Source organism: Salvia hispanica, chromosome 5 (assembly GCF_023119035.1).
Source record: "Salvia hispanica cultivar TCC Black 2014 chromosome 5, UniMelb_Shisp_WGS_1.0, whole genome shotgun sequence".
Lineage (NCBI taxonomy): Eukaryota > Viridiplantae > Streptophyta > Magnoliopsida > Lamiales > Lamiaceae > Salvia > Salvia hispanica.
This window is the reverse complement of record NC_062969.1, coordinates 27,466,411-27,482,932: the sequence shown is the minus strand read 5'-3', so window position 1 is coordinate 27,482,932 and position 16,522 is coordinate 27,466,411. Positions and strand designations below refer to the sequence as shown.

General features: G+C 37.8%; 3 protein-coding genes across 4 annotated transcripts; 1 reads left to right on the top strand and 2 right to left on the bottom strand.

Moving 5' to 3' along the window:
• Positions 1-1,754: 1,754 nt before the first annotated feature.
• LOC125187270 (RNA-binding region-containing protein 3-like) lies at positions 1,755-2,784 on the bottom strand. Its single transcript, XM_048083825.1, has 2 exons — positions 2,497-2,784; positions 1,755-2,119 (listed from the first exon to the last, which is right to left on the bottom strand). The coding sequence occupies exons 1-2, from the start codon at positions 2,686-2,688 to the stop codon at positions 1,946-1,948; spliced, it is 366 nt and encodes a 121-aa protein (XP_047939782.1). The 5' UTR covers positions 2,689-2,784; the 3' UTR covers positions 1,755-1,945.
• Positions 2,785-8,766: 5,982 nt separating this feature from the next.
• Positions 8,767-11,245, top strand: LOC125188420 (protein SYS1 homolog). The gene is made up of 3 exons (XM_048085250.1): positions 8,767-9,110; positions 9,679-9,905; positions 11,044-11,245. The coding sequence occupies exons 1-3, from the start codon at positions 8,902-8,904 to the stop codon at positions 11,049-11,051; spliced, it is 444 nt and encodes a 147-aa protein (XP_047941207.1). The 5' UTR covers positions 8,767-8,901; the 3' UTR covers positions 11,052-11,245.
• An 81-nt stretch (positions 11,246-11,326) lies between these two features.
• LOC125188419 (MAR-binding filament-like protein 1-1) lies at positions 11,327-15,008 on the bottom strand. 2 transcript variants are annotated; one of them, XM_048085247.1, is made up of 4 exons: positions 14,689-15,008; positions 13,805-13,848; positions 13,578-13,715; positions 11,327-13,417 (listed from the first exon to the last, which is right to left on the bottom strand). In XM_048085247.1, the coding sequence occupies exons 1-4, from the start codon at positions 14,912-14,914 to the stop codon at positions 11,567-11,569; spliced, it is 2,259 nt and encodes a 752-aa protein (XP_047941204.1). In that variant the 5' UTR covers positions 14,915-15,008; the 3' UTR covers positions 11,327-11,566. The 2 variants fall into 2 exon arrangements, with proteins under 2 accessions (XP_047941204.1, XP_047941206.1); XM_048085249.1 differs by having other exon boundaries at positions 13,578-13,706.
• Positions 15,009-16,522: the final 1,514 nt, after the last annotated feature.

The following is a 16,522-nucleotide window of genomic DNA, read 5'->3' as shown; positions in this document are numbered from 1 at the left end:
AAGAGTCTTATCTAAGTTATTCTCTATCTTATTTAACCATTTCTCCACTTTAACTATTTATTATCATTTTTACCAAATGAATGTACAAAAGTGACTGGGATTTCTAATGGCGGACGGAGGAAGTAGTATATTGAGGTGGTGTTTGGTTTCATACATAAAATAATACTCCCTCCGTCCCAGTTTTATAGTCACATTTTGCCATAAAAGTTCGTCCCACATTTATAGTCACATTTAGAATTTTCCATATTTGGATATAAAATTTTACCCCATTATTCACTAAAATTACACCCAAATGCCATTATCAATACAAAAATAAACCAAAATAAAAATAAAAAAACTAAAAAGTCAAAAAGAGACTCACCTTCACTTCATTTATTACACACTTCATATCTCACTTCATTTATTACACACTCCACCATCTCACTCCTCCATCTCACTTCATTTATTACACATTCCACCATCTCACTTCATTAATTACACACTCTACCAATTCCTTAAAACTCGTGCCATAATTAAATGTGACTATAAATCTGGGACGGAGGGAGTATAAAGACATTATCTAATTAAGGTGATGTTTGGTTTACTAGATAAAATAATATCAAGATACAATCTAAGATTGAGTTACAAAATTATTTTAGTCCTATAAAGTCAGTTATGACTAATTATCTCATGATTATTTATATGTATTAATTGCGAGATACAATCTTGCAAACCGAACCCCGCATAAGTGCTGTACTTTTTTATTATAAGCATTTTTACGAACAATTTATTGCTCCTCCACAAGAATTCAATCTTAAAACCATCTAACATGCTCTTATTGAGGATATATCGAAGATCACTAATTCCAGATAATCTCCTAGGATGACATTAAAAAATTTACAAAGTTAATTCACAAAAGTTAATTCTATTTTAGAACCGCACAAGACGTACAACATATTTGAAATAATAGATTTCATAGGCCTACTCCGAGGGATCATAAAAATCAGTTAATGCAAATCTTCTTCTTTTTTTAGGCGAGAGATTGAATCTCTCATAACTCCAACAATAGATTTAAACCCCAATACTTTTAGCTAATTATACTTAAACACAAAAGTTTGATTATTGCATATGTAATAAACTATCAAACTCTACGACAATTATGTGTATTGGATAGTGATACTATGAAGTATGAACTGATTCATTTCTCTTATTTATATAGTACTAATAGGTTTGACTCAGGATTCAATGAGACTCGGACATGTCTAAAACTATAAGCTTTTAACTTAATTGAATTAAATTAAGCTCAATTTAGTTATACACCATTAGAAATACTCTTTGTCCTTTAAGAATAGAAACTATTTTCATTTTAATTTATCCCTTAAAAATTAAAACTATATTTTAAAAACATTATATAAGACTTATTCTCCACTAATAATACTTCAATTCCTCTTTTTCTTTTCTTTTATTTACTAATTTGCATTAAAACTAGCGACTTATTTGTGTCACCAATTACTCGACAGAGTTTCTAGTTCTCAATGTTTACCAGTTTGATATCAACCTCCATTCTCTGCAGCTCATTTATAGGAGCCCAGCTCGTAATCAACCTCCATTCTCTGCAGCTGGGGTCACCAACGCAATTCGTAAGTGATATAATCTTCCGCTATTCTCATATTACAAGTCATGCATCAGAGCTATGATTTATTTCATATCTACCTATGTTTTTTAGTTACAAACACAAGGGGTCATTAGGAGGAGGATCAAAAGCACATATCTTCTAGCGTAACAAGGAGAATATAATGTGTTTTATAGAGATACATAGAGCTCTGACAAGCATAGCCTACAAACACAACTTTACATGCCGATGTCTTCTACCCTCAGAAACCAATCATCGTTGTCGCTCAAAAAATAATCTGCACCAGAAAAGAATCATTCTTGCTTCTTCAAGTGCAAGAGTAGTAGAAGGATGTCACTTGTCCGCATTCTCCTCCTCGTTCTCCTCCTCTTCCTCTTTTTTCTCTTCTTCATCTTCTTCGTCTTCTTCAGGAGGATCAGCTGGCATTGGTGGGGGTAGTGGAGTCTTCATGGGACTGAACTGAGGAAATATATCTGGTCTCCTTCCCGGCTTTGGCCTGTCCCACTCCTACGGAAAGAGGCATTACATATGAATACTGACTCTACTCCATTAACCCAAGCTATCAAACACTATTCATGCACAAGAAATCTGGATCTAGATTGCAATTGCAACATTTCAGACTGATGCATCAAAAACATTCTAACAACTCTAGTATGTAACAGTGCTGAATAATTTCAAGTCAGGAACATTTACAAAGATCAAATTTGTGCAGCCTCCCTAAATAAATATCTTCAAAAATGAGCTAAAACCATCAATCTAGAGTAAATTACTTGACTAACTTATTGGATAATCATAATACAGTAATAAAAAGAAAATACTAGGAATTAGCAAGCACATAAGGTGTTCGACAGAAGTCCTGAGAGAAAAGAAAGAGCGATACTGACGATGGGGAAGTCGAGGGGCGAACGGCGGGTCATCTTCTCTTCATCGGGAGCCATAGCGACCACTGATGACCTCATAGACCTGACGGAGGAGGGAATAGTGAGCAGAAAAATGGGAGAGGGTTTAAAGGGGGTTGAAAGAGTAGAAAACAAGGGCGCGGAAGGCGGCAGAGTGGAGAGGGCGAAGAAAGCCATTGGCGGCGTGAGCTCAGCTGCTGGGAACCATCATATAATAGGAGTATCTGCTAAGCCACCGCCACAATTTGAGATTTGGTTGGTTGCCTGCATCGGGCATGTACTCCTACTAAATTCCATATTCGGCCCACTTTATATATCCAAATCATACACCTAAAAGCCCGTATTGTTGAAATAAATCATTACTCCCTCCGTTTCATAATAGATGTCACATTTTACTTTTTAGTTTGTTTCACAAAAAATATTATATATTTTTTTTAAAAAAATTCTCTCACGTATTTATATAAACATGATATTTTCTCTTTTCACCTAACACGCAAAACATCATCTAAAATTTTGTGTCATTCTCCAACTATGTCATCTATTAGAGCATCCACAATGGCTCAATGACTAGAAACTGAACACCTTCTGCCACATCATCAGGACTAGAAACTGCATGCCACATCACTAGGACATCTAACTGCACAATAGTGGACAAAAAACTAGACTGGCACTAGGACTAGCCACAATAAATAAAAGAGTGAATTACATAAATGGTACTTGATCTTTCACTTTCGCACGTAAATGGTACCTGATCTTTATTTTATATCATTTTTGGTACCTATAAATCACATTTTTGGTATCTGATGCAATTTTCTTCCAAACTTGCCCTTTAAACAAATATATGTTTCCATTTAAGTCATAAAGGGTATTTTGGGCAAACATAAAATTAGTACCAAAAATGATATTATAATATCTTCTCTCATTCTCCTAATTCTTTATACTATTATTATTAATCAATATTAATATTAATATTCATTGTTAATATTATACTTAAATATAATTATAGTTATAATTATATCTAATTATTATTGTTATAATTCTAAAAAATGATAGTAATTAATAAATAATTGTAGTATAATTATATAAATTATGAATCATGTGATATTATGTAATAATTATTATTATTATTATTTTACATTAAATTAGTAACTAATCAATATAGATTATTATTGTTATAATACTAAAAACTGATAGTAATTAATAAATAATTGTAGTATAATTATATAAATTATGAATCACATAATATTATGTAATAATAATAATTATTATTTTACATTAAATTAGTAACTACTCAATATAATCTTAATAAAAATTTAACATTGTCAATTGTATTCATAATGATATAAAAAGTTGAATATTTTTACTTAGGTGTTTCAACCTTAAAATGAGTATAAAATAATTTAATAAAAAATATTCAATTTATTTAATTACTTTAAATAATTAATTTAATTAAGTATTTTTTTTTATATTATGAATGCGATTAGATGTATGTATAAACCACTAAAAAGAAAGAAGAAAAAAGAAGGAAGAAGAAATATAAACTAAGGAGAAAAAAGATAAAAGAAAGGAAGATAAAATACTAAAAAGAAAGAAGAAAATGAAGAAAAAAGAAAGAAGAAGAAACTAAAGAAGAAAAAGAGAAATAAGAAAGGAAGAAAAAATAATCACATATTTGGTACTATTTAATGAAAATTTCCAACAATATCCTCCATGAAAAAAAATCACATATTTGGTACCTAGGGTTATTTTTGTCACTGGGTACCAAAAACGATATAAAATAAAGATCAAGTACCATTTATGTGCGAAAGTGAAAGATCAGGTACCATTTATGTAGTTCACTCTAAATAAAATTATACTCCCTCCGTCCACAAACAATAGATCACTTTTGTCATTTTGGGACGTCCACAAAAAATAGATCACTTTCTAAAAATGGAAGGTTTATCTCTCATACTTTTCTCACTTTTTCTTCCCTCTCTCCTACTTTACTCACTTTTTCTCCATATCTCTCTTACTTTACCTACTTTTTCTCCTCATCTCTCTTACTTTACCAATTTTACATTAAAACCCGTGCCATACACAAAGTGATCTATTTTTTGTGGACGGAGGGAGTAAAAAACAAATAAATTAAATTCACGCAAATAAGGAATTAAATTTTACGACACAAATAAATCAGCATCGTCATTGGCCCAACTAGTCAGTTGTGCACATTCATCTTTGACTATCATGTTGTGCATGATAATACAGGCGTACATTATATCAGCAATGCAGTCGACATGCCACAAACGTGTTGGATCCCTAACTGCCGCCCATCGAGCCTGGAGCACACCAAATGCCCACTCCACGTCCTTGCGCGCCGACTTCTGCCGTTTCGCAAAGTAGGTCTTCCTTTCATCAAATGCGCATCTGATCGTCTTCACAAAGACGGGCCACCTAGGGTATATCTCATCCGCCAAGTAGTAGCACATATCATGATGGTTGCCGTTGGCGACAAAACTGATGGCCGGACCGACACCCTGGCACTGCTCGTTGAAAAGGGGCGACGAATTGAGGACGTTGCGGTCGTTGTTTGACCCGGCTACCCCAAAATACGCAATGCCAAATCCATAGCCGGTAATCAGCTACGGCCTCGAGGATCATCGTGGAATTTTTTCCCTTGTAGTCGATCGTGTAGAACCCTTTCCAAGCGACGGGACAGTTCTTCCACTCCCAATGCATACAGTCTATGCTGCCCAATATCCCCGGGAACCCATGCTTCTCCCCGTGCATCTGCATCAAATCCTGACAGTCTTCGGGGGCCGAATATTTCAATGACGCCCTGACAGAAAAACTCCAGACACTACAGGGCAGTCATCTCACCGATGTGGAGGTACTCGTCTCATATGTCTGTCGCACCTCCGTAGGCCAACTGCCTGATTGCCGCAGTGCACTTTTGTATAGGTGTGTGGCCGGGTCTGCCAGCCGCATCGTGCCTGAACCGGAAACACATATATCGACACTCTAAAGTTTCAACGATACGCATAAACAATGACCTACGCATCCTAAAACGCCGCCTGAAAAGGTTGGCCCAAACTGCGGCTCCGGAGCGAAGTAGTCTTCATATAGCCGCTGATGTGCAGCGACGTGATCCCGATCAACCGCACTTCGGCGGTGGACAATGGGTCGAGGTACCGCTGACTGCTATGGCTGCAAGGCCCTTTGTATCAGCCGATTTATCTTGCTGGACGTATAAGCCGCCAACTCTTCGTTAAATCGCCGACTGAACTCCTCAGCATCCCCACCACTACCACCCACGCCGCTGCCACCCGCATCACCCATTTCGAGAGAGAGAAACTCGTTAAAACAAGTGGTATGAATGAAAACGACGTGCAAATATCAGTATATATAGAGGTTCGAAAATTAAAAAATAAAAAAAATACGCTAGCCGATCGGGAGCCTGCAATGGCGGCCAGCGGACCGGCTAGCGCCCCGCGAATCGGCGTGGGCTAGCCGATCGGCTCGCCGGCTGCAATGGTAGGCTAGCGGACCGGCTAGCGCCTGCGAATCGGCTAGCCGACCCGATAGCCTCCATTGCGGATGCTCTTATGGGACGAGGGAGTAGTACTCCGTATTATGAGAATTAGTCCTGGCTAATTTATGGTTAAATAAAAGCTATTTCCCCGAAAATGTTACTCCCTCCGTTTCTTCATAGTTGAGTCATTTTTCCATTTCGAGAAGTTTCTTCATAGTTGAGTCATTTCCATATATAGTACTCCCTCCGTTTCGCTATAGTTGAGGCGGAACTTTTGGGCACGAAGTTTTAGAAATGAATGTTGGGTGTGTTAAATAAATAGATAAAAAAGTAAGAGAGAGGAAAAGGTAGAGAGAATAAAGTAAAGTGAATAAAGTAGAGAGAATAAAGTAAGAGAGATTAAAGTAAGAAAGGGAAAAAAATTACCAAATATGGAAATGACTCAACTATGAAGAAACTTTCCGAAATGGTAAAATAACTCAACTATGACGAACCGGAGGGAGTAACTTTTTTCTATTTCTTACTTTACTCTCTCTTACTTTATTCACTTTATACTTTATTCTCTCAACTTTTTTCCTCTCTCTTACTTTTTTATCTATTTATTTAACACACCCAACATTCATTTCTAGGACTCCGTGCCGAAAAATTCTGCCTCAACTATGAAGAAACGGAGGAAGTATTTAGTTTTGCCATTTCGGTCTGTCCTTAAAATGTTATCTACTTGGCTTCTTTTTTTTATGGTTTTTTATAAGAGCATCCTCATCCGTGCTCTTAGCTAAGAGCACAGAGGTGGGCCCGGACCCTCTTTTACTCTTTGTCCTTAGCTAAGAGCACAACACCCACATCCGTGCTCTTAGCTAAGGACAAGCTCAAGGGTCCCACCATTCTATTATTCAATTTAAATACTCCAATTGTTAAAAACATTTCTATATTATAAAAATACATTAAAAAAATAAAAATTACATAATTAAAATCCTAAAAAATAAAAATTACATAATTAAAATACTAAAAAATAAAATACATAATTAAAATCCTAGAAAATAAAAAAATACATAATTAAAATCATACAAATTAAAAATTTTACACACGTGGAAGACTAGTCCTCTAACCCCAATTGCCTCTTGAGACCCCAGATCATTTGCTCAAGTGTTGCAAGTTGATCCGGAGTCATCCGAGACGTATCGTTCATATAGAGTTGACTCAAGATGGGTCACAACGTGTTGTTCGGGGGTGGAGGAGGCACAAATGGAGCGGGGGCGGTGGGGGCGGGGGGGGATGGAGTCGAGGCGCGACGGCGGGGGCGGGTGGCCGCCGCCTTCTTCCTTCCTTGCGGGCGGGAACTGCTCAGCCCAGCGTCGGGGCTACCCAAGTTAGCTCCGGCAAGCTGGGTAGCTACATCATCGGAGGCGCCGTCGGATAGGGCTACCGACCTGGACCGTTTGCTTTGGAGGAGCTGGAGGAGGATGCTACTATGCCGCCCCTATACTTCGGATGTAGGCGCCCCCCTGCCAACAATCGAGGTACTTGAACGGTTTGAACTCCTCCCATTGGTAGGTCGCCAAGGCGGCAGTGATGATGTCAAGCTCGTTCGTGCCGCTCCCCGCCGACCGCTCTTCCTGGAGGTAAATCCCCGGAACTTCCCGATGCATCGTTGCATCTGTAGACGCAATTGTGAACCATACTATCATTGCGATAGATGGTTCACGCCGGCGGGTTTCATTGTAGATGCGAGTGATGCGCCACCAATAAGTTTCCCCGGTTTGGTTCGTGCCGACGTCCGGATCTTCGGAGACTGCCAAGTAGGCTTTGAACATCGCCATCATCTCACCCGGAGTGTACGGGGTGCGGGTGCCACGAACAGGAGAAGTAGGAGTAGAGCTGCTGCTCCCTCCCGATCCGGGTTCGGGGGCGTTTAGGTCGTGCACCGGGTAAGGACGGTAGCCACCCGGAGCTTCCGAACCTTGGGTTTGAGGAGGGGCCGTAAATTGGGTTTCCGGACTATATCCGGCCTCGGAGTCGAACCAATCGTGGTTCCAACCACGATTGCCGGAGGGGTGATCGCCGGAGCCGGACATTGTGTAGTGTGGTGGGAATTTAGATGAGAGATTATGAGGAAAAAGATGAGAGAATGTAGATGAATGATGATAGAAGTAGATGAGAATGTGATTTTTTTTTTTGTGTTGAAGTGGGGGTATTTATAGATGAAAATGTGAATTTTGGGAAAAAAAAATTGAAAAATAAATTAAAAGTGGGTAGAAAACGGATATAATTTTTTGGGAAGTGGGAAAATATTTTTTTTTATTTAAAAACATTTTTTTAAATAAATTTTGAATTTTTAAAAAATAAAAAAATAAAAAAACGAATTTGCCCATGGCTATGCCGTTGGCCAATCAGAGCGTGCCACGTAGGGCTGCTCAGCGGTACGGGCGGACGAACTCCAGTGGCGGACGGACAAGCTCTGTCCAGCGGCACGGACGGACGGACAGCTCTATGAGCACCGCTGCGAATGCTCTAATGGACTTTACGTTTCATTAACTCAATACACTTTCATTTTACAATATAAAATGCGGGACCTATTCACTGATGCACCGACAGCGAGTCAAACATGAATAATATTTACTGATGGAGGGAGTATTATTATGTTATTTAAACATTTAAAATTTTAATAATCATTTGTTAAAATTAAATTCATTAATATATATCTTTTGAATTTAAAATGATCACTTGTGTGATTCTTCTTCACAAAAATGCTGCAATTAGTATTTATTTTGCATTTTGGTGGTTAATTAAACCCCAACGGAATTGGGGATCATATCAATTTGGTGAAGAATTGAATTGAAGGTTCCTTGTATCTGGGTGTGGAGGGCCGAGGCAGTTTAGTGATGTTCTATGGCGCGGCGGCGTGGGACCCGTGGCTGATAGTGGCGCAAATTGTGTGCCTTCAATGTCTGTACTACCTCACTCTAGGGCTATGCCTATCGCTTCTCGTCGCTCCCCGCGTCGCCAAGATGAGCCTCGTCTATTTCTTCGATTTCGCCACTGTTACTGATTGGGGCGTTATCGCTTCCATTTTTCTCACCTCTATTGCCGGGTGGGTCCTACTTTTCCATTCTACTTTCATCATTTTATTGTTTGTTTCTCAAGTTTTCAAATTGAAGCTGGTGTAGAGAGAGGGAGGATGAATTTAGGAACAATATGAGTGAAAACATGCTGAGCATTAGTTTTTCAGGTTTTCACTATGATATAATGTTGTAAGTTTACATCACACTTGAACCATGTTTAAGAAGTTGAACAACAAAAAACATTGACCTACAACTGTGCAGGAAATACATGATTTATTGGAGTTACTACCTTGCAAATTTCCTGTGGTCTTGGACTCTATTTTAGCTATTACCTGAGGATAAAGTTTATTATTAGAACATAAATTCATAATCAACAAAGATACTATGCTTATTGAATCTTCTCCTGTGTATGCTACTAACGTATAGTATCATATTTGCAGCATAATGATTCCTTAATCAAAGATTTGGCTTCATATTATTCACTGATTTTCCTTCTAAACTATTACCTTCGTGTTAGATGTGAAATATTATAGACTCTGACTTGGGATTTCAGAATAATCTCATTCTAAACATCACTGTGATTTTCTATTGAAACAGAGCTGGAGTTTTGGTTTATTTAGTTGAGAGAACAAGGAAATGCTTGGATTTTTCCTCTACCCTTTACATCATACATCTTTTCATTTGCTTGTTGTATGGAGGTTGGCCCTCAACTATTACCTGGTGGGTCGTCAACATTACTGGCTTAGCAGTGATGGTACTGTTAGGTGAACATTTATGCAAGAAACGTGAGTTACGAGACATTCCAGTTGGAAGATACAGATCAAGTAAGCTTCTTCTCTTTGGATGGAGTCCTTTTTACTAAGCAGTAATTATATTTTGCCAGATTATGTTCAAATTGTATTTTAGGACCTCATCTGTCTTCCGCTTAAATTTGGTTCTTTGATGTATGTGTTTTGGTTTCACTCAAGTTCAATGCTATATGATTCTGAGCCGCTCCACCTCCACTGACATATTATGAACTATTGAAGATTTATAGAACAATTACAGCTGGTTGAGAAGTTGTTCTAGTATTAAATTTTCCATTTATTAGCCATGGGTTAGAACTAAAAATATGGTAGTCATCTAACAAATCTTAAGTAAATCAAACAGCAGGCTCAAACACAAACGATCAAAGTAGTAATAATAATAATAACTAAATCCTCAAATCCTGCAATTCTAACGCAGACTTCAGAACTTCCTCAGCCAGTTTTTTACTTTAATTCCTGACTAGCAGACCTGAACTTCAGCGCCTGTACATAGCATTATAGCTATTCTGACTTCTATTTGGACTGAGGTATCATGTTCTACCCAGTTCATTTCGTTGATATTATTAAAAAATCTAACTTATTTGCGCATTCAGAGGCTGTCATTTTTTTCTTGAAAGCAAAGGTTGAAAGTTCAGCGTATTAGTTTCAAATTATTAGGATAGAGACATTTTTTTATTGAAGTTAACAAACCTTTGCTTCTATACATCACACTGTATTCATGCCAGTGTCTTAAGATAATATGCAGTGCATTAAGGATGACTCTGTAAAAAAGCTTTTGCAATTTGCAAAGGGCTCAGGGCTCATCTCATTTGGATCATGGGATGTGGCTAAATGAATTTGAATTTCGCTCCCATCATTTCCATAATTAAAGAAGTACAATATCTGAAGATTTGAATTTCGCTTCCATCATTTTCAATTTTTCATAATTAAATGGTCCAGTGTATTGCATTAGTTTGATCCATCCATTTGACATTGCATGAGCATCTATGCATGGAAATTGCTGAGTTGATAACTTTAATGTGTATCCATTTTGTCTGAACACCCAAATTCATTGGGATTCAGATACATGTCTATCAATAGAAACATTTATTGGGTATTATTGTGATTCAACAGCCATTATTTTGACGCTGTTGCTAACTTGTTTCAATGTACACAGATGTCTGATTGCAACTAGATGCTGAACTCACGAAGGTGAGGGTACCGCGTGCGGCTTTTCATTAGACATCTTGCTAGCAAAATATTGTATGAAGACGGAGCCTTATGATGTCTGTCGTAATTCTTGCCCAGATTAAATGTAAATATAGAATTGATTTTGATTTTGGGATTTCAAGTTTTTAATTGATGTGAGATTTTTTACAGGAGTATTTGTCAAGGTTATGAATTTACACCTCTCTCTCTCTCTCTCTCACACACACACACACACACAGGGTCGCAAGAAATAAGCAGGATATGATGAGCTGTATATTCAGCGTGCCTCAAAATTACCATAACCAGACTACTCTTTACATACAAATAATACAAATGAACAACATCATTATGTATCCTCTCTTCCCATCAATCATCATACACTCCCTAAAATCAACCAAGTATGCAGCTTGAGCACGATCAAACACAACCCTCCAATCTCAAATAATGATGAATGTCGAAGCAAACCTGCGAATTTAGAAGCATATAGTTAACTACGAATTTACTTTCCTCGAGCTCACTTTCTTCCTTCGAGTACTTTTCTTTGTGGGAGCAGCAGCTTCGCTCGCCACTTCAACTTCTTGATCACTCACTGGAGTTTGTGACGAGCTGTTATTGCTTACAGTCAAGTCGCTCCCCACTTCGACTTCTTGATCTTTCACTGGAGTTTCTGATGAGCTGACTTTTTGCTGAGTCGAGTTACTTCCCACTACGAGTTCTTGATCATTTACCTGAGTTTTTGATGCACTGATTTCACTCCTTAGCCGTAGTATCTCTCCCTTGGCAGAAGCTAGTTCCTCTTCTAGCTTCTTGCTTCTGCTCTCTAAATTCTCCTTCTCCTTCCCAAGCCTCACAACCAGGTTTTGGGCGTCTTCCACGTTCTCTCGAGCCTCTTGAGCCACCTGCCTTTGCTCGTCAAGGGACTTGACAAGCGCGTCCTTTTCATTCTCAAGGCTTGAAACCCGAGAATTAGAAAGCTCCAAATCTCTTGACAGCAGTGATGATTCTTGTTTTATGTCATCAAGTGATTTAGCAGATGCTTCGAGATCCCTCTCGAGACTTTTCCGTGCTTCATTCTCTTTGGAAACTTGCCTCTCCAAATCCTTCAACTCCATTTTCAATGAGGACACAACATTCTTTTCTTCTTTCAGATTAGAAACCGCAGTTTCAGCTTTCTCATTGGCAGCTGCGAGTTCTTTATTTAAGCTGTCACATTTTTGCACTGCGGAGGCCAGCTCATTGGAGACTGTTTGAAGCTTGTTCTCTGATTCAGCTAGGAGCTCCCTAGCTGACTTCAACTCTCCGGCTAACGTTTCAGCACCTTGTTTTGCCTCATCAACATCCCTCTGTAGTGAATATCTAGTTTCACTCAACTCTGTCTCAACCTTGAAGAGCTTCGCCTCAAGCTCCGAAAACAAGTGCCTCGACTCATGCAACTGCTTTTCTAGGCCAGATGCTTCATCTCTCGATATCTCCAGAGTTTCCTGGGCAATTTTGAGTTCTTCTTCAAGATTCTTTATGATTTTCTGCTCACTGTTCAGACGCTCTTTTAAACTCTCCGTTTCATTCTTCAAATCAGAGATCAGCACTTGTTTATTGCTCACATCATCCAAAGCAACCTTCAGCTTGCCCTCAAGTTGTTCAAGAGCTTCTTCTTTTTCACTTAGAAGCTCGGCCTCTAGAGCTGCCTTCTTCTCAGAAGACGACTTGAACTCATTGTATTCCTTCAGAAGAGCATCGAGCTTTTTCCTAGACTCGTCCAACTCAACATGTGACGAAGATAAATCGGCATTCAGACCATCTAATGCTGTGTTTTTTGATTCCAACTCCTTTTCCTTCTCCAAAATCTCATCTTTCAGGTTTCGAATCTCTGAATTTAAACCGCTTATCTGATCCTGAGCTTGCTTATAAACAGAGCTCAGTTGTTCCAACTCTCTTTCTTTTTCGATAAGTTTAGAATTAACGCTGGCCAGATTTTCTTCCTTCTCCTTGACCTCTGAAGAGAGTAAGTTTATCTTATCCTGCAAGACAGCTAGGGACTCAAGTTTTTCCTTCAGCTGGTCTTGCAGTTCTCTTTTCTCGTTGCCTGCTTCACGGAGGCTGGCTTCAAGGCGCTCAGCCTCGTATCTCTTATCTTCAACCAACTTCTTTTCTCTTTGTAGATCCTTTCCAAGACCACTAATTGTACCATTTGCAACATCCAACTGATTAACTAAGGACTGCTTCTCCTCATTTGCTTCAGCGAGTGCCTTCTTTCGCGCTTCTTTCTCATTCAATATCTCAGACTCGAATGTCTTCTCCAGAGAAGCAATAGCAGCTGCCTTTTCCTTTAGTTTGACATTAAGCTGTGCACACAATGTAACAGTTAACAATAGCAATAAACCCCATGAAAATTAACATTCAACAAAAGGAACTACACATCTCTCTATGATACGAGAATTTGGGAAACTACCAGAGAAAGACCATGGATTATACAAGCAACAACCAAGAACCTGAGAGGCTTACAGATTCTATGTTTGCATCTGCAGCGGCCTTTTCCTTCTGTAGTGATGCATAGAGAGCAGCAAGGACACCTGATCCCAGAAATCCAAGTGCATTGAGAAGTGAAAGAAACGGGTTTGAAGACGCCTTTTTCTGCCCCGACTACAGAGCACAAGAGGCATGCAACTTAGCACAAAATGAAACTAGAGATATGCTAATCATTGTATACACTGTTCAGCATAAAACCAGACCTCTTCTTCTAGCTTCTGATCTACTTTCCTCGACTCGGATTCAACTGAAACAACCAGAACAGGGTCATAATCATTACAACAGCCCATAGAAGTATATATCTCCAAATTTGTTAACCATAAAAGAATCGTACTTCAATATAATATAATGAGAAGGAGACATAGTCATCTTCACAGAGTTTGGTGAAGGAGAACAAAGTTAGGTTGCGATATCTTAAGCCTAAGATATAATTTGTCTCGTAGAAACAGACCTTCAAACTGTAGATTAACCAAGAAAATGCAATCTAACTAAGGAAATGACCAACACAATTGAACAACAACGTAATCCCGTCAAGATTGCATATGAAGAAGATGAAAATGACAGTAACGTGACATGATGCATCTCGAATGTCTGATAATAGAGTAGCAAATGTCATTCCTAAACAAAAACCTTCTTCATCACCTTATAAAGAAATGCATCCCAAAAGAAACTAACTAAGATGCCCAAATGTGTGTGAGTTGCAACGCCTAGTGGTAGAGTGGTTAATGCCTACGGTCTCCGGTTCAAGTCCACCTAAATTTCCATTCACTACCCTATAAAAAAAGACCCAAATTATAGCAATATACCTAATTTCCATAGATGACCTCAAAATCATTCCAAATTTCGATTTTTTCTTAGCTGTGTTTTTTTCAGAATGCACCTTCATATACCACCAACAAGAATGCTGATATACATTAAAAACGACCCAATAACAAATTCAGATTAAACACAAATCACTACATTAAAAACATACAAACACTAAACATACAGCTTTAATTTGGCACGCACAATATAGAGGGGGAAAAAAAGTATAAAAAAAAATGTTCTTCAAATACAACACATTTTAAAATGGTATGAGTGAGTGGACCTGCAGCAGGCAGTCCTTGAACAGAATCGGCCCTCAAAGTAAGAAGGGGGATTGCAGCGAAACCCATGTAAAGAATCGCTCTCCGGTGGCGCAAGTTTTCATCTTTTGGATTTTGTTGCTGCAAACAAGCTACAGCAGCTGTCTTCTTTCGGCGAGAAGGCGCATTTCTTGGCAAGATTGGGGAAAGGGGTTTGGAGAAGATAGAATAGGAGACTAAAGAAACCATTTGATCGGCCAGTTGTTGATTGTTGAGTACCGAAGCTAGGATTTGTTTTTCTGGCTATCAATGGATGGTGTTAATTGTAAACACTTCATGTATGTTTGTCCTGCTCCATTTTCCTATCTGTTTCGATAGCATCTCAAATATGTTGCTCTTTCCGGAATTACCTAAATGCCCCTCATTGGTAAGTGGCTGTTTCAATTTTTCTATGTCAAAAATGCATCATTTTACTTTTGTTCTTCATTTAACATTCCAGTTTAGGAAGGTGATGTTTTCAATCAGCTCAAAACGACCATGTTTCCAACTATATTTATTACTCCATCAGTTCCTTAAATTTTGTCACATTTTTATCGGGCACAAATGATCAGAAATGTAATAAATTGTAAGTTGAAAAACTTAGTGGGATCGTGAGTCCTTTTTTAAATTTTAATTTTATAATAAAATATGAGTAAGAATGAGTCACATTTTAATTTTAATTTTAATTTGATTTTTTCCTCTTTTTCAAGGGATAGGTTTTCCGTCTTCTTTATTTAAGTCCTAGTATACTGATGAGATCAGCCCACCCTAATATCAGTTTACAGTCCGGGAACCAGACAGAAGATCTGTGGTTTAGTACTGAAGATCTTCACGTGGAGAAGGCGCTAGCTATCTTCGATTCTTTGGAGAATCATCAAGGTAAAATAGCTAAACCGTAGAAAAGCATGTTTTAGGTTTTAATTAATTTAAAGCATGATTTATTTGAGTTATGAGCATGATACATGTGATAATTGCGCGAATAGAATTTGTCTAAATAATCTGCTAAATAGATCAGAATTATTATGTAATCGATTTATGTGAGCGCTTCCGCTGCCAACCCCTTCAATGCACAGGACATAATGATTTTCACTTAATGAATACAAATTCTAAATAAATCAACTGAAATAAAAACTAATACTCCCTCCGTTCCTGAAGATTTGTCACCTATTTTATTTCTCGTTCGTCCCTAAAAATTTGTCACCTTTCACCTTTAGTGAACCATACATTTCACTAACTCATTCACACTCACATTTTATTATAAAATTAATAGTATAAAAAGTAGGACTCACATGTCACCAACTTTTTTAACCCACTTTCTAATACATTTCTTAAAAACCCTTGCCGGATCAAATAGTAATAAATTATTAGGGACGGAGGGAGTATCATTATGTACACTTTAAAAAATATACTTCTCCCCTCTCACTCTAAGTGAAGCATTTCTCATTTAGCACAGAATTTTATACATATTTATTTTATGAGAGTGAGTAAAGTAAGACACGTGAATAAAATAGAAACAATTATATTTCCATTTTAGAAAATGTGTTAATTAGAATAGTACATATCCACTTTATATACTTACACTCCTTGGGGAGTGATCAATTGCTAACTCACTCTCTAGTGCTAACTGCAACTAATTTAAGATCATAGGATTTTAGAAATCTAGTGGTCTAAAATTTGCCACGTGTGATTTTCGTTTTTATTAATTTAATCGAAAAAGATAAAAAAAAACTACCAAATTAGGATTTTGGATGAAAAATGTCAATATAGTGTTTTGAAAATATCAACACAATGCTTTGAGAATGTCAGCACATTGCTTAT